The sequence below is a fragment of the Oncorhynchus mykiss genome, chromosome 5, assembly GCF_057628025.1.
Source record: "Oncorhynchus mykiss isolate SJ-2025 chromosome 5, ASM5762802v1, whole genome shotgun sequence".
NCBI classification, from domain to species: domain Eukaryota; kingdom Metazoa; phylum Chordata; class Actinopteri; order Salmoniformes; family Salmonidae; genus Oncorhynchus; species Oncorhynchus mykiss.
Window position 1 is genome coordinate 86,592,359 of NC_143026.1, and position 20,299 is coordinate 86,612,657.

Below are 20,299 nucleotides of genomic sequence, written 5' to 3' on the forward strand. Positions count from 1 at the left end.
GCTTCTACGCCCAAGCCATAGGACTTCTGAACACCTAATCAAATGGCTACCCAGACTTTTTCATTGGACCCCCCTCTTCTTTTACACCGCTGCTACTCTCTGTTGTTATCATCTATGCAGTCACTTTAATAACTTTACCTACATGTACATATTACCTCAACTAACCGGTGCCCCCGCACATTGATTCTGTACCAGTACTCCCCTGTATATAGTCTCGCTATTGTTATTTTACTGCTGCTCTTTAATTACTTGTTACTTTTGTATATTATTCTTATCCATATTTTTTTAAACAAAATTGTTGGTTTGGGGCTCAAAAGTAAGCATTTCACTGTAAGGTCTACACCTACATGCATGTGACTAAAACAATTTGATTTGATCTTTAGTGGACAACAGTTCTTGGAGGGTCTTTCCATGACATAGACTGACCAGATGAATCCAAGTGAAAGCGATGATCCCTTATTGATGTAGAATACAATCAGTGTAGATGAATGGGAAGAGACAGGTTACAGAATGATTTTTAAGCCATGAGACAATTGAGACATGAATTGTGTATGTGTGTGCCATTCAGAGGGTGAATGGGCAAGACAAACAATTTAAGTGCCCATCGAACGGGGTATGGGGCCAGGCGCATCGGTTTGTGTCAAGATGTACTATGCTGCTGAGTTCACGCTCAACAGTTTCCCATGTGAATCAAGAATGGTCCATCACCCACAATTGTGAGACGCATTGGTCAACATGGGCCAGCATCCCTGTGGATAGCTTTCAACACCGTGTAAAGTCCATGGCCTGACGAATTTAGTCCGTTCTGATGGTAAAGGAGAGGGGGGATATACTCAGTGCAGATTGCGAGGATTGCTCATGTCATGCAGGTTCAGGTAGGTTATACAGGACAGTTGTATAGTCTAAAAAAATCTATTAGTAGCTGATTAGTATGCGGTTGCATCTACATTTTTTTTTAAACTATCTGCAATGTTTGAATATCCAACTTTAATTACTGAACAAGTAATTACATTATTGCCGCCAGCCAGGCGACACTGTGTATAGGTTAGTGAAATGTTAGGCTTAACATGACAAATGGATGACCAAAGAGGCCTACCAATAAAAATGTATCCATTAGCTAAAGCAAAGCTATAGACTACATGCCCTGGCATCATTGATTTGATAGGCAGCAGCATTGACAAGTTGCAATTTCAACACCATGGACTGCGACCAGTCTATACTTTGTGAGTGGCTGTCTGGCTGACGCATTAGATGTTTGTTGGGGGGGGGGTCGACCTTGCGGGGGCCCAGAGAAACTGAATTACGCCAGTGGTGTGTGTACACGCATGTTTCCTTGTGAGAATGAGTGTGCGTGCACATGCATATGTGCATGTGTGTAGCCTATTTTGTGAAAGCAGAATTGTGATGAGAGCGCAAAGTTCAGTACCCCTCTGTTCTCCTGCTACCCAGCACCACTCAGAGAGATGAGATATTGGCCCAAAACACAGCAGCACTATGTATGCTGTCTGGCAGTGGGAAGATCACTCTGACTAAGAGGTAGCTCTTAATCACTGAAGCCTCTGTATGCGTCCCAAATGGTACCCTACTCCCTACATAGTGCACTACTTTTGACCAGGGAGAGAGCCCTGCATCCTCTGGCTCAGCAGGGCTGATGAATGGGGATGGCTGCAAGCAAATCATGAGGTCCTTATGTGACGCTGGCCACACAAAGATTTATGACCCTCTTGATGTCCCCTAACCTTAAAACATTTGCTGTTTAGTTTGTTCAAACCACTAACTAGTGGTCCACAATATCAGCACTGTAAAACATGGCACTGTAAAACACATCACCCAAATGGCTGGTAGTGGTATTCCCTCTGGGTATAGGCTATCGACTAAATTCTACTGGCAAAGCAAGAAAGTTTGGATTAACATAATATATTGAGTTGTTATGGGCAACATGGACTACATACTGTATCCTACAACACTATATGTAATTTTATGCAGGTTTCTTTGCCAGAGTCTTTGGGGTAGTCTGTGGTTATTGTCTGGCGAGTCAGAGTGCAGATGACAGAACGACACAGCAGGGAAGTGCAGCAGTGGTAGGCCTACAAACAAAACCTGTGGATCGCTATTTTCAAACCAAACCAATGCGACAAATGAGACTTGTTTCCGTTTCTAGAAGAACACAGGCATCCACCATGTGCTGTTTGTGTACAATCATTCCAATACGACATACATTGCGCCGTCACCAACACAGCCGCCGCGAGCCTGTCTTTGCCATAGGAATGCAAGACATCTGTGCACAAGGGAAAAACAACACACCCGGAGCTTCTCTGCTGAAGTCCTGTTTTTGCACCAAGGGGAGAGAAGTATGATGACGTCTGTTATGATAAACTCGGAATGTCGCCTATCAATGAAAGATGGCTGGCCTGCAATAAACTTGGTTTAATAGGATAAATGAACAGTTAGATTGTACATGAAATAGCCTATCAGTTCTTTCAAATTATATAATACAATACTAATCCATCCCTAGGCCAATTATTAGTCTCTGAAAACACCAATTATGACCTGTTGACAATAATGAATCTATAGCAACCTCAGCCACCTGCCGCTGTTATCATGGTGAAGATCAGCAGAATTATTGATTGGGTGGATGCCTTATATTCAGGGAGAGGATGTAGGACTAGGATCAATATTAAATACATATCTTGTTCACTGTAGGGCTACTGACCACCAACAACATCATTCTGAGTTGTTAGGGAATCTTTATAACATTAAATGTCAAAAGCAGAGCAAATGTTGTACGACTGCACATAATCTTTCTAACAACAAAATAAAATAAAATGTGGATAACTAATGGCAAGGCCAACAAAAGTCACTGCCCCAAATAAGAGCTTACCATATCAACTTTTAATTTTCGAATCTTCTCATCCAGACTCCTGCCCGTGATGTCTCGGTCTTTGGTCTCCAGTGAATTCAACTTGACATCTCCGCGGTGGCTGGACGCCTCTTCCCGCATGCACTTGAGCAAACCCTCAGGTGTCTTCCATCCGATTTTCACCTCTAAATCTTTTAAATCTGGAATAGACTCGTTGGCAGCTGTGCCCTCATCCATACTGTTCCGTTCTTTGTCAAATCAAAAGCACACTATGTCCTCTGTGATTCTTGGATATCCTTGTCTGTCAAACTGCAATAACAGCAACCTCTAATTGCAACGTCTGGCATCCTACGCAACTCCTTTCCAATCGATGCGCCAGAGATAATAGGCTAAATAATGCACTAGGTCCTTTTAGTTTTATCAACAGACAGAACATTGAGAAACACTATTATACTATGGTCCTGTTGAGGTCATGGATGTAGAAAATAGCCCAATACCATTGCAAACACCGCCGATGCTGTGAAGTTAGTGCGCTGTTACAATCTATTGAGATGATGCGCTCATCAGCTGAAATAAATACACATTCACTGGTCTGTATTGTGTTAAATTCGCACTGAAAGGTTATCGCGATTAAGTCCAATGGCTGTGAAGGTGCATTCATATAATGTGAATCTTCCTCAGAAAAATACAGTCGCAGAAGCCTATGAAAGAATAGTCTACATTTCCCTCGAGTCCAAACGAGTGGTTTTGCTTCTCAATGCGGAATAGTCCTTTCTAGATTAGGCTAATGCATGAAATACACAACAGGGACCTGGATGTAAACCCTACAAGCCACGCGTCGAAACGCAAATTCCACCTGCACGATGACAGCCGCAGAGGGGAAAACTGAACCGTAGCGCACAACTTGCCTTCCGTAAGTACTGTAATATCCCTATACGCCTACCGTAATAGTGCTGATGTGAAACGCACCACCCCATTCCAACTGGACACGAATAATAGAACACTTGAACACCGACGTAATAGCCCATTTCGAAGCCTTCTGCTTACTTGGCTGATGTTGATTCATGCTTTCTCATAGAGGAGTCATGTTCCGTAACAGCACCATCAGTGAAAAGCTCTCGATCGGGGGTCTAATCACAGTAATCTAGTGGGACAGATGTCTATGTCATTTAATACTGGATGAGACAGTCATTCATTTGATTGATCTTTTTCTGCACACCATCTGATATACTATACTGCTGTATCAGACCATCAAAGCACACCTACAACATAATAATAGCAGAAGGCCTGTAATTTTCATCATAGGTACACTTCAACTATGCCAGACAAAATGAGAAAAAAATCCAGAAAATCACATTGTAGGATTTTTAATGAATTTATTTGCAAATTATGGTGGAAAATAAGTATTTGGTCACCTACAAACAAGCAAGATTTCTGGCTCTCACAGACCTGTAACTTCTTCTGTAAGAGGCTCCTCTGTCCTCCACTCGTTACCTGTATTAATGGCACCTGTTTGAACTTGTTATCAGTATAGAAGACACCTGTCCACAACCTCAAACAGTCACACTCCAAACTCCACTATGGCCAAGACCAAAGAGCTGTCAAAGGACACCAGAAACAAAATTGTAGACCTGCACCAGGCTGGGAAGACTGAATCTGCAATAGGTAAGCAGCTTGGTTTGAAGAAATCAACTGTGGGAGCAATTATTAGGAAATGGAAGACATACAAGACCACTGATAATCTCCCTCGATCTGGGGCTCCACGCAAGATCTCACTCCGTGGGGTCAAAATGATCACAAGAACGGTGAGCAAAAATCCCAGAACCACACGGGGGGGACCTAGTGAATGACCTGCAGAGAGCTGGGACCAAAGTAACAAAGCCTACCATCAGTAACACACTACGTCGCCAGGGACTCAAATCCTTCAGTGCCAGACGTGTCCCCCTGCTTAAGCCAGTACATGTCCAGGCCCATCTGAAGTTTGCTAGAGAGCATTTGGATGATCCAGAAGAAGATTGGGAGAATGTCATATGGTCAGATGAAACCAAAATATAACTTTTTGGTAAAAACTCAACTCGTCGTGTTTGGAGGACAAAGAATGCTGAGTTGCATCCAAAGAACACCATACCTACTGTGAAGCATGGGGGTGGAAACATCATGCTTTGGGGCTGTTTTTCTGCTAAGGGACCAGGGTGACTGATCCGTGTAAAGGAAAGAATGAATGGGGCCATGTATCATGAGATTTTGAGTGAAAACCTCCTTCCATCAGCAAGGGCATTGAAGATGAAACGTGGCTGGGTCTTTCAGCATGACATTGATCCCAAACACACCGCCCGGGCAACGGAGTGGCTTCATAAGAAGCATTTCAAGGTCCTGGAGTGGCCTAGCCAGTCTCCAGATCTCAACCCCATAGAAAATATTTGGAGGGAGTTGAAAGTCCGTGTTGCCCAGCAACAGCCCCAAAACATCACTGCTCTAGAGGAGATCTGCATGGAGGAATGGGCCAAAATACCAGCAACAGTGTGTGAAAACCTTGTGAAGACTTACAGAAAACGTTTAACCTCTGTCATTGCCAACAAAGGGTATATAACAAAGTATTGAGATAAACTTTTGTTATTGACCAAATACTTATTTTCCACCATAAATTTGCAAATAAATTCATTAAAAATCCTACAATGTGATTTTCTGGATTTTTTTCTTCTCATTTGTCTGTCATAGTTAAAGCGTACCTATGATGAAAATTACAGGCCTCTCACATCTTTGGGAGAACTTGCACAATTGGTGGCTGACTAAATACATTTTTGCCCCACTGTACATTTAATTCTGTATCTCCACACGATTTAAACAAATAATTACCTTTCACCTCTTTCCTATAAGCCACATTTAGACTGTATACAAGAACACTGTCCATATCAGATTTGCATTTTGTTTATGAGTTGGACCAAGTGGCGACCCATCATTTAGTGTAGGTAGAGCAAATGTTAAAAGAAATATGTGTCACATATCAGTTTGCAAACAATATAAAAAAAAATATGTATATCATTGAGTTAATAAAGCCACGTCTCTTTTTTGTTTTCTTGAGTAAAGCAGCTCCAAAATGCAGGTGTTTCAGCCTAGCTCAGTGCTTTCTGTGGTGGTGAGGCAAGCCAGCAGAAAATACAGAAGCTTTGCGCCATGATTGGCTCAGTGTTCTGTCACTCATGGTGACACTACGTCACCACCAAGTCTAATAAGGGTAGAGCTAGAAAATTCTAGCCCATTGGGTGCTGCAATAGAGTTACATTAGAAGTGCCCATCCAAGAAGGCTCAAGGTCATTGGCCACAGATAAAATGACGTCAAATCACGTTATATGTACAGTAGCTTTGATTGGACTGATCATGTCAACATCATACTTTCAAAATCTTACCAAGCAGGAATCGTCATGAATTAAGTCGACAATCTACTGGCAAATCTTTTTTAATCCTTGTCACATGAAGAGAAGTAATGAAGAGAAATTATAGATAAAATGTATTGGTGCTCATCGACCATTGGACAAACATTACACAACAAGTTGGAAATCGCAAAAATTCAACAATGAGAGGTTTGGAAGTAATCAGTGACAGTGGCTAACTGCAAACATTGCAAAGCAATCACTTGCCTGCTATTCAGTGTAGTGGCTGTGTGGTCCCAAATCTGGGATTAAGGGGCTCTTTTCCAAGTTTAAAATGAAAAACATTCAACATTGGTCTTTCTGTCAATGAAGCATGATTTGTGCCGTGCCTAAAACAACTGTTAACTCGGAACTGTGAAAACTTGGCTTCAGTGAGTTCAAGACAACTGGGAAGTTGGAAATAAACAAGCTTCGACTGGGAAAATATGTTTTGAACGGTCATCCAACTCAGAAGTGTAAATCCTGCATCTTTCTAGAGCTATGGCCTGAAAATCAATGAGGTCATCATGACTCAACCTTGTTTTTTTCCTAGTTCCCAGTCATTTTGAAGCACCATAAATGCAGAGAATGCCAGACATTGATGACCAAATTTGCCCACGAAGGGCCGCCGCGCCACCTTTCTGTTCAAGTGAGCACAGCACAACGAGGTGAGGCCAAAAATGTATTGTATGCTGCTGAATAAATTATGTAATATGCCAGGGAGATATGTATACTGTAGCTAAGAAAGTAATATTAAGTGTATGTTGTGTAGTAAGATGTGAGTAGCCCATGTGCCTCACCCTAATAATTGGGCCTATTTACCCCTTTTAATATTGCCTACTGTTCTGACTTGGTGGTGCACATGTAGCCTATAAGCTGTTTTAGAGAAATGTTTGAATATCATTGAATATTGTAAGAGCTTTCATTGTCTGCTTATATGCCCCCTTTATTTATCCTACGGTTCTGACTTGGTGTACAGGGAGAACACTAAGAACGGCCAATGTTCTGAATTCTGTCGCTGTACAAAAGTGCTAAACAAATAGTTATATTTATATTAACTACGTCCGTCTTAGCTTGCTCATTAATGTCTTAATCTAAATTACAGATTGCCTCTTATCCGCTTGTGGCACAGTGGCATGGAGTGTAGTAACATTTTGTGGAATCACGCTGACTCAGCACTTGATTTTGTGATTCTGTGAACTTTGTGTTGCTTTGTCGAGGCACATTAAAAAAGTATATTTTTTTCGCTGTACAAAAGTGCTAAACAAATAGTTATATTTATATTAACTACGTCCGTCTTAGCTTGCTCATTAATGTCTTAATCTAAATTACAGATTGCCTCTTATCCGCTTGTGGCACAGTGGCATGGAGTGTAGTAACATTTTGTGGAATCACGCTGACTCAGCACTTGATTTTGTGATTCTGTGAACTTTGTGTTGCTTTGTCGAGGCACATTAAAAAAGTATATATTTTTTTTATACCATAGTTTTTACATCTCAATTGTCATTAGAAACCACATTTGTTTAAGCAAGTCAGCCATGTCAGCTGTTTTTTTAAAAGGCAGTAAATTAGTCTGAATGAACTGTTTTGCTGCCAGACAAGGCTCCGCTTGAACCCAATGGTCACTCTGACAGAGCTCTAGAGTTCCTCTGTGGAGATGGGAGAAACTTCCAGAAGGACAACCATCTCTGCAGCACTCCAACAATCAGGCCTTTATAGTAGAGTGGCCAAACGGAAGCCACTCCTCAGTAAAAGGCCCGCTTGGAGCTGTCAAGGCACCTAAAGACTCTCAAACCATGAGAAAGAGGATTCTCTGGTCTGATGAAACAAAGATTGAACTCTTTTTACATTTTTATTTTGTATCTTATTTCACCTTTATTTAACTAGGTAGGCTAGTTGAGAACAAGTTCTCATTTGCAACTGCGACCTGGCCAAGATAAAGCAAAGCAGTGTGACACAGACAACAACACAGTTACACATGGAGTCAACAATAAACAAGCCAATAACACAATAAACAAGTCAATGACACAGTAGAAAAAAAGAAAGTCTATATGCAGTGTGTGCAAAAGGAGAGGCAGGCAATAAATAGGACATAGGAGCGAATAATTACAATTTAGCAGTTTAACACTAAAGTGATAAATGAGCAGATGATGATGTGCAAGTAGAGATACTGGTGTGCAAAAGAGCAGAAAAGTAAATAAAATAAAAACAGTATGGGGATGAGGTAGGTTGATTGGTTAGGCTATTTACAGATTAACTATGCACAGCTGCAGCGATCGGTTAGCTGCTCAGATAGTTGATGTTTAAAGTTGGTGAGGAAAATAAAAGTCTCCAACTTCAGCGATTTTTGCAATTCGTTCCAGTCACTGGCAGCAGAGAACTGGAAGGAAAGGCAGCCAAATGAGGTGTTGGCTTTGGGGATGATCAGTGAGATATACCTGATGGAACGTGTGCTACGGGTGGGTGTTGTTATCGTGACCAGTGAACTGAGATAAGGCGGAGCTTTACCTAGCATAGACTTATAGATGACCTGGAGCCAGTGGGTCTGGCGATGAATATGTAGCGAGGGCCAGCCGACTAGAGCATTCAGGTCGCAGTGGTGGGTGGTATAAGGTGATTTGGTAACAAAATGGATGGCACTGTGATAAGACTGCATCCAGTTTGCTGAGTGGAGTATTGGAAGCTATTTTGTAAGTGGCATCGCAGAAGTCGAGGATCAGTAGAATAGTCAGTTTTACGTATGTTTGGCGGCGTGAGTTAAGGAGGCTTTATTAGCGAAATAGAAAGCCGATTCTAGATTTGATTTTCGATTAGAGATGTTTAATATGAGTTTGGAAGGAGAGCTTACAGTCTAGCCAGACACCTAGGTATTTATAGTTGTCCTCATATTCTAGGTCGGAACCGTCCAGGGTGGTGATGCTAGTCGGGCGGGCGGGTGCGGGCAGCGAACGGTTGAAAAGCCTGCATTTGGTTTTACTAGCATTTAAGAGCAGTTGGAGGCAACGGAAGGAGTGTTGTATGGCATTGAAGCTCGTTTGGAGGTTAGTTAGCACAGTGTCCAAGGAAGGGCCAGAAGTATACAGAATGGTGTAGTCTGCGTAGAGGTGGATCAGGGAATCACCCACAGCAAGAGCGACATCATTGATATATACAGAGAAAAGAGTCGGCCGAGAATTTAACCCTGTGGTACCTCCATAGAGACTGACAGAGGTCCGGACAACATGCGCTCCGATTTGACACACTGAACTCTGTCTGCAAAGTAGTTGGTGAACCAGCAGAGGCAGTCATTAGAAAAACCAATTGAGTCTGTCGATAAGAATGCAGTGATTGACAGAGTCGAAAAGCCTTGGCCAGGTGGATGAAGACGGCTGCACAGTACTGTCATTTATAGATGGCGGTTATGATATCGTTTAGTATCTTGAGCGTGGCTAAGGTGCACCAGTGACCGGCTCGGAAACCGGATTGCACAGCGGAGAAGGTACGGTGGGATTCGAAATGGTCGGTGATCTGTTTATTAACTTGGCTTTCAAAGAATTTAAGATGGAAATAGGTCTGTAACAGTTTAGGCCTAGTGTGTCACCCCCTTTGAAGAGGGGGATGACCGCAGCAGCTTACCAATCTTTAGGGATCTCGGACGATACGAAAGAGAGGTTGAACAGGCTGGTAATAGGGGTTGCAACAATGGCGGTGGATAGTTTTAGAAAGAGAGGGTCCAGATTCTCTAGCCCGGCTGATATGTACGGGTCCGAGTTTTGCAGCTCTTTCAGAACATCTGCTGTCTGGATTTGGGTGAAGGAGAAGCTGGGGAGGCTTGGGCGAGTAGCTGCGGGGGGGAGGGGGAGCTGTTGGCAGGGATTGGAGTAGCCAGGAGGAAGGCATGGCCAGCCGTTGAGAAATGCTTATTGACATTTTTGATTATCATGGATTTATGAATCCATGAAACATAATGTTAACTTTCACTGCTATGCGGATGACACACAGCTGTACATTTCAATGAAACATGGTGAAGCCCCAAAATTGCCCTTGCTAGAAGCATGTGTTTCAGACATAAGGAAGTGGATGGCTGCAAACGTTCTACTTTTAAACTCGGACAAAACAGATTGCAAAAATCAGAAACTTTCTGTCCAAAAATGATGCAGAAAAATTCATCCATGCTTTTGTCACTTCTAGGTTAGACTACTGCAATGCTCTACTTTCCGGCTACCCGGATAAAGCACTAAATAAACTTCAGTTAGTGCTAAATACGGCTGCTAGAATCCTGACTAGAACCCAAAAAATTGATCATATTACTCCAGTGCTAGCCTCTCTACACTGGCTTCCTGTCAAAGCAAGGGCTGATTTCAAGGTTTTACTGCTAACCTACAAAGCATTACATGGGCTTACTCCTACCTATCTCTCTGATTTGGTCCTGCCGTACATACCTACACGTACGCTACGGTCACAAGACGCAGGCCTCCTAATTGTCCCTAGAATTTCTAAGCAAACAGCTGGAGGCAGGGCTTTCTCCTATAGAGCTCCATTTTTATGGAACGGTCTGCCTACCCATGTCAGAGACGCAAACTCGGTCTCAACCTTTAAGTCTTTACTGAAGACTCATCTCTTCAGTGGGTCATACGATTGAGTGTAGTCTGGCCCAGGAGTGGGAAGGTGAACGGAAAGGCTCTGGAGCAACGAACCGCCCTTGCTGTCTCTGCCTGGCCGGTTCCCCTCTTTCCACTGGGATTCTCTGCCTCTAGCCCTATTACAGGGGCTGAGTCACTGGCTTACTGGGGCTCTCTCATGTCGTCCCTGGAAGGGGTGCGTCACCTGAGTGGGTTGATTCACTGATGTGGTCGTCCTGTCTGGGTTGGTGCCCCCTCTTGGGTTGTGCCATGGTGGAGATCTTTGTGGGCTATACTCAGCCTTGTCTCAGGATGGTAAATTGGTGGTTGAAGATATCCCTCTAGTGGTGTGGGGGCTGTGCTTTGGCAAAGTGGGTGGGGTTATATCCTTCCTGTTTGGCCCTGTCCGGGGGTGTCCTCGGATGGGGCCACAGTGTCTCCTGACCCCTCCTGTCTCAGCCTCCAGTATTTATGCTGCAGTAGTTTATGTGTCGGGGGGCTAGGGTCAGTTTGTTATATCTGGAGTACTTCTCCTGTCCTATTCGGTGTCCTGTGTGAATCTAAGTGTGCGTTCTCTAATTCTCTCCTTCTTTCTCTCTCTCGGAGGACCTGAGCCCTAGGACCATGCCCCAGGACTACCTGACATGATGACTCCTTGCTGTCCCCAGTCCACCTGACCGTGCTGCTGCTCCAGTTTCAACTGTTCTGCCTTATTATTATTCGACCATGCTGGTCATTTATGAACATTTGAACATCTTGGCCATGTTCTGTTGTAATCTCCACCCGGCACAGCCAGAAGAGGACTGGCCACCCCACATAGCCTGGTTCCTCTCTAGGTTTCTTCCTAGGTTTTGGCCTTTCGAGGGAGTTTTTCCTAGCCACCGTGCTTCTACACCTGCATTGCTTGCTGTTTGGGGTTTTAGGCTGAGTTTCTGTACAGCACTTTGAGATATCAGCTGATGTACGAAGGGCTATATAAATACATTTGATTTGATTTATCAGCGGTGACCGTATTACCTAGCCTCAGTGCAGTGGGCAGCTGGGAGGAGGTACTCTTGTTCTCCATGGACTTTACAGTGTTCAAAACTTTTTGGAGTTAGTGCTACAGGATGCAAATTTCTGCTTGAAAAGCTAGCCTGCTTGAGAAGCTAGCCTTTGCTTTCCTGACTGACTGCCTGTATTGGTTCCTGACTTCCCTGAACAGTTGCATATCGCGGGGACTATTCGATGCTATTGCAGTCCGCCACAGGATGTTTTTTGCTGGTCAAGGGCAGTCAGGTCTGGAGTGAACCAAGGGCTATATCTGTTCTTAGTTCTGCATTTTTTGAACGGGGCATACTGAGGAAGATGGTGAGGAAACTACTTTTAAAGAATGACCAGGCATCCTCGACTGATGGGATGAGGTCAATATTCTTCCAGGATACCCGGGCCAGGTCGATTAGAAAGGCCTGCTCGCGGAAGTGGTTTAGGGAGCGTTTGACAGTGATGAGGGGTGGTTGTTTGACCGCGGACCCATAGCGGATACAGGCAATGAGGCAGTGATCGCTGAGATCCGGATTGAAAACAGCGGAGGTGTATTTGGAGGGCAAGTTGATCAGGATAATGTCTATGATGGTGCCCATGTTTACGGATTTAGGGTTGTACCTGGTGGGTTCCTTGATGATTTGTGTGAGATTGAGGGCATCTAGCTTAGATTGTAGGACTGCCGGGGTGTTAAGCATAGCCCAGTTTAGGTCACCTAACAGAACGAACTCTGAAGCTAGATGGGGGCGATCAATTCACAAATGGTGTCCATTTGACCTGAATGCCAAGCTTTATGTCTAGAGGAAACCTGGCACCATCCCTACGGTGAAGCATTATGGTGGCAGCACCATGCTGTGAGGATGTTTTTCAGCAGCAGGGACTGGGAGACTAGTCAGGATCGAAAATCTGCTCCAGAGTGCTCAGGACCTCAGACTAGGGCAAAGGTTCACCTTCCAACAGGACAACGACCCTATTCGGGGCGGTAGTTATTTAGGCAGGTTACCTTCGCTTACCTCTGCCTCAATCTACATGTAGCAGTGTGATGTTGTTCCCCTAGATTATGTACCAAATTGCACCCAAGGACCAATTCAAATAGGCCAGGTCAAGAGGGGATGTTAATAATAATAATAATTCAGTGTATTTTTTAAATGTAATTACATGTTTTTCTTTGGTATACAAACACATTTTCATATCAATATTGTACATACATGTGATTGTAAAAGTTGTGTATATTTTGGTTTGGCCCATCGCGGGTTATCTGTATTTCCGTACCCCGTTATTGTTCTCTTTTGCCTGACCTTCAGCTAGCAAGGTCTGTTGTCCTTGGCTCCGAAATGTTTTAAAATAAGACCGTCATAATGTTACAGAATGTACTGTTATGGTACCATAAGTTGGTTACAATGTGGATAATATAAAGATTTATGTTAACAAGTTTCACAAAGCTCGCTAACTAGGGTATCTATTGTAACTTGTGAGTACTTGGGACTGTGTTTGAGTGAGTGTCCATGTGCTTGCGCAGGTGCCTGAGAGCTAGGACTGCGCCAAGGGTTAACAAAATGTGTGTTGTCTCTTCGTGTGCAGGTATGTCTTTTATTTTGTCCGAATTGTGCTCTGTATCATTTTACTTGTATTGTATTGTATGGTGTGATGTTGTGCATTGAACGTGTGCACGCAACACACGTTATTTCCTTTTGACGTTCTCTTTTGCCTGACCTTCGGCTAGCAAGGTGCCTGAGAGCTAGGACTGCGCCAAGGGTTAACGTAATGTGTGTCTCTTTGTGTGCAGGGCAAATACAAATAATTCAACTAGCAGACCTTTCGTTGTGGCAGCGTCCGAATTAAAAGTACAAAACGCAGAATGAACCATGCTACATACACACAATACCTCATAGTGACAAAGCAAAAACAGGTTTTTAGACATATAAAAATAAAATCCTGAAATATGACATTTATATAAGTATTCAAATCAAATCACATTTTATTTGTCACGTGCGCCGAATACAACAGGTGTTTCACCTTACCGTGAAATGCTTACTGACAAGCCCTTAACCAACAATGCAGTACCAGAAATAGAGTTAAGAAAATATTTACCAAATAAACTAACATAAAAAATAAAATAAAAAGCATACAAACTGAGTCTGTTAGTAGATTGGACCTTTACATATGGGATCTGAACTGCTGAGGGGTCATAATAATGGCTGGAACGGATCAAAAGGAATGGCATAAAACACATGTATTTGTATTTGATACCATTCCACCTATTCAGCTCTGGCCATTGGCACAAGCCCGTCCTCCCAATTAAGGTGCCACCAACCTCCTTTGTAACAGACAAACAGCCAGGTGGCACTAGAGAGACCTTTAGAACTCTAATCTAAAGTCAGCCAGTGCCTCAGAGAGACTGGAGAGTTGAGTGGAGCTTTGGCAGTGCACTGACTGGAAGTAGCACTCTTACAAGATGCTAAGCAGGGTCTGATGGCCCACTTTGAGGTACCGTGATTCAAATAAAATATAGTATCATAAAAGTGATGGAGAGGAAGATGGGTAAATCACTCATGTAATCTGGTAAAATCCAGGTTACCGTTCGGCTTCACCACAGCCAGAGATAGATTTTCAGTTCACAGTCACTGTCTGATTGAAACAGTGCTCAGATTGCCTCTAAGGATACAAGATCTGTTGGGGAGCAGATAGATGAAAAATGCATTGATCCCACAAAAAAGGTACCATAACTTGAACCAAAACCAACTACTGAAATTCATAAAAGCGAATTGAGGGATCAAACGGTTTGGCTACACAAACATGAAAGCAGATTGTGGTACAGCACCAGTGAACACTTCTGTATCAGGATGACTTTGAAGATAAGGAGATACAATAGAAAAGTTAGAATGAGGTCAATGCACTCTATACAGTGCATTTGGAAAGTATTCAGACCACTTAACTTTGTCCACATTTTGTTACATTACAGCCCTATTCTAAAATGGATTTTTTAAAATCCCTCATCAATCTACACACAATACCCCATAATGACGAAGCGGGTTTCTTGAAAATGTCGCACATTTATTAAACATAAAACACGTAACTATTACAGTTACATAAGTATTCAGACTCTTTACTCAGTACTTTGTTAAAGCACCTTTGGCAGCGATTACAGCCGAGTCTTCTTGGATATGATGCTACAAGCTTGGCACACCTGTATTTGGGGAGTTTCTCCCATTCTTCCAAGCAGATCCTCTCAAACTGTCAGATTGGAGGGGGTGCGTCGCTGCACAGCTATTTTCAGGTCTCCAGAGATGTTCGATCAGGTTCAAGTCCGGGCTCTGGCTGGGCCACTCAAGGACATTCAGAGACTTGTCCCGAAGCCACTCATGCGTTCTCTTGGCTGTGTGCTTATGGTTGTTGTCCTGTTGGAAGGTGAACCTTCGCCCCCAGTCTGAGGTCCTGAGCCCTCTGGAGCAGGTTTTCATCAAGGATCTCTCTGTACATTGCTTCGTTCATCTTTCCCTCTATCCTGACTAGTCTCCCAGTCCTTGCCACTGAAAAACATTCCCACAGCATGATAATGCCACCACCATGCTTCACCATAGGGTTGGTGCCAGGTTTCCTCCAGACGTGATGCTTGGCATTCAGGCCAAATAATTAAATCTTGGTTTCATCAGACCAGAGAATCTTGTTTCTCATGGTCTAAGTCCTTTAGGTGTCTTTTGGCAAACTCCAAAGGGGCTGTTATGTGCCTTTTACTGAGGAGTGGCTTCTGTCTGGCCACTCTATCATAAAGGCCTGATTGGTTGAGTGCTGCAGAGATGGTTGTTCTTCTGGAAGGTTATCCCACCTCCACAGAGGAACTCTGGAGCTCTTTCAGAGTGACCATTTGGTTTTTGATCACATTGCTGACCAAGGCCCTTCTCCCCCGATTGCTCAGTTTGGCCGGGCGGACAACTCTAGGAAGAGTCTTGGTGGTTCCCAACTTCTTCCATTTAAGAATGATGAAGGACAGTGTTCTTTGGGACCTTCAATGCTGCAGAATGTTTTTGGTACCCTTCCCCAGATCTGTGCCTGGACACAATCATGTCTCAGAGCTCTACGGACACTTAATTTGACCTCATGGCTTGGTTTTTTGCTCTGACATGCACTGTCAACTGGGGGACATTATATAGACAGGTGTGTGCCTTTCCAAATCATATCCAATCAATTGAATTTACCACAGGTGTACTCCAATCAAGTTATAGAAACATCTCAAAGATGATCAATGGAAACAGAATGCACCTGAGCTCAATTTTGAGTCTCATAGCAAAGGCTCTGAATACTTATGTAAATAAGGTATGTCTGTTTTTTATTTGTAATAAATATTTCAAAATGTTTCGCTTTGTCATTATGGGGTATTGTGTGTAGATTGATGGGGATACATTTTTTATTTATTTAGAATAAGGCTGTAACATAACAAATTGTGGAAAAAGGGAAGGGGTTTGAATACTTTTAGAATGCAGTGTATATGAATGCTATGTTAGATCACAGTGACTTATGTCGCACATTCGCATGGAGCAAACATGCCATTATATCTCCTCATCAGGAGGTGTGTGTGTGTGTGTCAGGACAGACCTTGTTAAGATGATAAATAACTGGGCTAACTGGGGCTTAGTTTCCCAACACCAAAACTTTTCAGTATATTGGACACGCATCATAATCCTCCAATACTGGGAACGTCTCTCCAGTTCTCTGCCATTCGGAGTCTTTAGGAGGCTTCTATGGGGCTGATAAAGTAAAGTGGAATGTTAAAAAGAAAAATGTACTTACCACTCAGAAAATATGACGTGCAATTTTCATATTATGTAACTATGCGCTGGCACCTGAGGAAGGGTGAATACCATGGCAACAGTTGTGCGGAGAAATGTGAAAATATTCACAATTCAACACCACCCCCGCACAAAATCATGTATACAGTACCAGTCAAAAGTTTGGACACACCTACTCATTCCAGGGTTTTTCTTTATTTTGACGATTTTCTACATTGTGGAATAATAGTGAAGACATCAAAACTACGAAATAACACATATGGAATCATGTAGTAACCAAAGAAGTGTTAAACAAATCAAACTATATTTCAGTATTATTCGAAGTAGCCACCCTTTGCCTTGATGACAGCTTTGCACACTCTTGGCATTCTCTCAACCAACTTCATGAGGTAATTCATTGTTAAACGTTAATTTGTGGATTTTTTATTTTTTTGCCAATCAGTTGTGTTGTGACAAGGTAGGGATGGTATACAGAAGGTAGCCCTAGCCCTATTTGGTAAAAGACCAAGTCCATATCATGGCAAGAACAGCTCAAATAAGCAAAGAGAAATGATAGTCCATCATTACTTGTTTACTTTAATAAACAACAAATATGTTCAACAGACAACATATCAACTACAGAAGATACAGTGCCTTGCGAAAGTATTCGGCCCCATTGAACTTTGCGACCTTTTGCCACATTTCAGGCTTCAAACATAAAGATATAAAACTGTATTTTTTTGTGAAGAATCAACAACAAGTGGGACACAATCATGAAGTGGAACGACATTTATTGGATATTTCAAACTTTTTTAACAAATCAAAAACTGAAAAACTGGGCGTGCAAAATTATTCAGCCCCCTTAAGTTAATACTTTGTAGCGCCACCTTTTGCTGCGATTACAGCTGTAAGTCGCTTGGGGTATGTCTCTATCAGTTTTGCACATCGAGAGACTGAAATTTTTTCCCATTCCTCCTTGCAAAACAGCTCGAGCTCAGTGAGGTTGGATGGAGAGCATTTGTGAACAGCAGTTTTCAGTTCTGTTACGGATCCCTCTGGCACTTTCATTGCGTAAACCTGGCCCCTATTCCCACTGATTGTAAACTCAGCAACAAAATAAATGTCCTCTCAAAGTCAACTGTTTATTTTCAGCAAACTTAACATGTGTTTGTATTTGTATGAACACAAGATTCAAGAACTGAGACATAAACTGAACAAGTTCCACAGACATGTGACTAACAGAAATAGAATAATGTGTCCCTGAACAAAGGGGGGGCTCAAAATCAAAAGTAACAGTCAGTATCTGGTGTGGACACCAGCTGCATTAAGTACTGCAGTGCATCTCCTCCTCATGGACTGCACCAGATGTGCCCGTTCTTGCTATGAGATGTTACCCCACTCTTCCACCAAGGCACCTGCAAGTTCCTGGACATTTCTGGGGGGAATGGCCCTAGCTCTCACCCTCCGATCCAACAGGTCCCACACGTGCTCAATGGGATTGAAATCCGGGGACTTCGCTGGCCATGGCAGAACACTGACATTTCTGTCTTGCAGGAAATCACACATGGAACAAGCAGTATGGCATTGTCATGCTGGAGGGTCATGTCAGGATGAGCCTGCAGGAAGGGTACCACATAAGGGAGGAGGATGTCTTCCCTGTAACGCACAGCGTTGAGATTGCCTGTGGTGACAACAAGTTCAGTCCGATGATGCTGTGACACACCGCCCCAGACCATGATGGACCCTCCACCTCCAAATCGATCCCGCTCCACAGTACAGGCCTCAGTGTAAGGCTCATTCCTTCGATGATAAACGCGAATCCCCTGGTGAGACAAAACCGCGACTCGTCAGTGAAGAGCACTTTTTGCCAGTCCTGTCTGATCCAGCGACGGTGGGTTTGTGCCCATAGCCAACGTTGTTGCCGGTGATGTCTGGTGAGGACCTGCCTTACAACAGGCCCTCGGTCCAGCCTCTCTCAGCCTATTACAGACAGTTTGAGCACTGATGGAGGGATTGTGCGTTTCTGGTGTAACTCGGGCAGTTGTTGTTGCCATCCTGTACCTGTCCCACAGGTGTGATGTACGGATCTACCGATCCTGTGCAGGTGTTGTTACACGTGGTCTGCCACTGCGAGGACGATCAGCTGTCCGTCCGGTCTCCCTGTAGCGCTGTCTTAGGTGTCACACAGTACAGACATTGCAATTTATTGCCCTGGCCACATCTGCAGTCCTCATGCCTCCTTGCAGCATGCCTCCTTGCAGCATGCCTAAAGCACGTTCACGCAGATGAGCATGGACCCAGTGCATCTTTCTTTTAGTGTTTTTCAGATTCAGTAGAAAGGCCTCTTTAGTGTCCTAAATTTTCATAACTGTATCACTTAATTGCCTACCGTCTGTAAGCTGTTAGTGTCTTAACGACCGTTCCACAGGTGCATGTTCATTAATTGTTTATGGTACATTGAACAAGCAATGGAAACAGTGTTTAAACCCTTTACAATGAAGATGGATTTTTACGAATTATCTTTGAAAGACAGGGTCCTGAAAAAGGGACATTTGTTTTTTTGCTGACTATATTTGTATATATGTGCCATTTGTTCACCATGGTGCTGTCGATTATTGTTACAATGTCTGTTGGTGCGTGTGTGTACCTGTGCTGTGTGTTTTGGGCTTTCGTGCCCTTATGGATTGTGCAGATGATTACGGGTGTCGTCCCGGGTGTTATTTTTTCGAGGTACTCCTCGCTCTTTTGTTTGGGTGTTTTGTTATGTGTTTGTTTGATCTTCGTCCCGTGCCTTTACATTGCATGCCGTAATTTGGGGCTTAATAAAAAAACTATTACGCATTCCTGCGTCTGTTTCCTAAATCTCTTCATACCAACGTGACAACGACTATACCACTTAGCTAAGAATGATGTAAATAATCAAGTCAATAAATGTTGGGTAGTTAAGTTAGATAGCAGATAGTTAATATACTGCCTGGCATGTTCGATGTATTAGTAGCCAACTAACGTTAGGCAACTAGCTAACATGCAGGTACATACTGCTGTAATACTATGCGGTTCGTAAGGATAGCATAGCTAACAAATTGTCAGCCAACATAACGTGTAACGATAACTTACTTTATTAAATTTTATAAAATGTTCTTAACATTTGTCACAACTAGCAATGAATTTGTATGCACTCTCGTCGGACTTCGGTTGCATATTTTCCGCCATTTTCTTCAAATCTGAAAAGTTATGAAGCCACAGCCGTTTTCTGAAGAATTGCATTATGGGCCCTAAAAGCACGGAAATAGTGTCCACTGCATGTGTACTTCGTATTTTGTCGAATTTAGTATGTCATCCGGGAACTTTTGGCATACTAATTATATCCATACTATGACCAATAAGCATACTATATACTCAATTCACATCACAAATTGTACGGTTAGTATGAGTATTCGAACACAGCTCCTGACTTGACAGACTGAGTAAGGAACAGACTCCTTCCCCCATACCTTCTTCCCCTTTTCCCTCCTTCCCCAACATCCTCTCTTTCAACACTCACCTTGGTGTTCTCCCTGACTCTTGTCCCGGGTTGATGACATCACCAAGCACCTACAGACAGCACAATGGTGGTTTCCTCCTGTTAAAATAATTTAG

The 20,299-nt window shown here is 43.1% G+C and overlaps 1 protein-coding gene across 1 annotated transcript in view; it reads right to left on the reverse strand.

The window, feature by feature from the left end:
* The window catches only part of lurap1 (leucine rich adaptor protein 1), a 56,505-nt gene extending 52,524 nt beyond the window's left edge, over nt 1-3,981 (reverse strand). Inside the window, exon 1 of the mRNA XM_036978603.2 lies at nt 2,882-3,981. Coding sequence (XP_036834498.2) covers nt 2,882-3,097 — 216 coding nt within the window. The 5' untranslated portion in view covers nt 3,098-3,981. The remainder of the gene's footprint in view (nt 1-2,881) is intronic.
* Between the last annotated feature and the right edge of the window lie 16,318 nt (nt 3,982-20,299).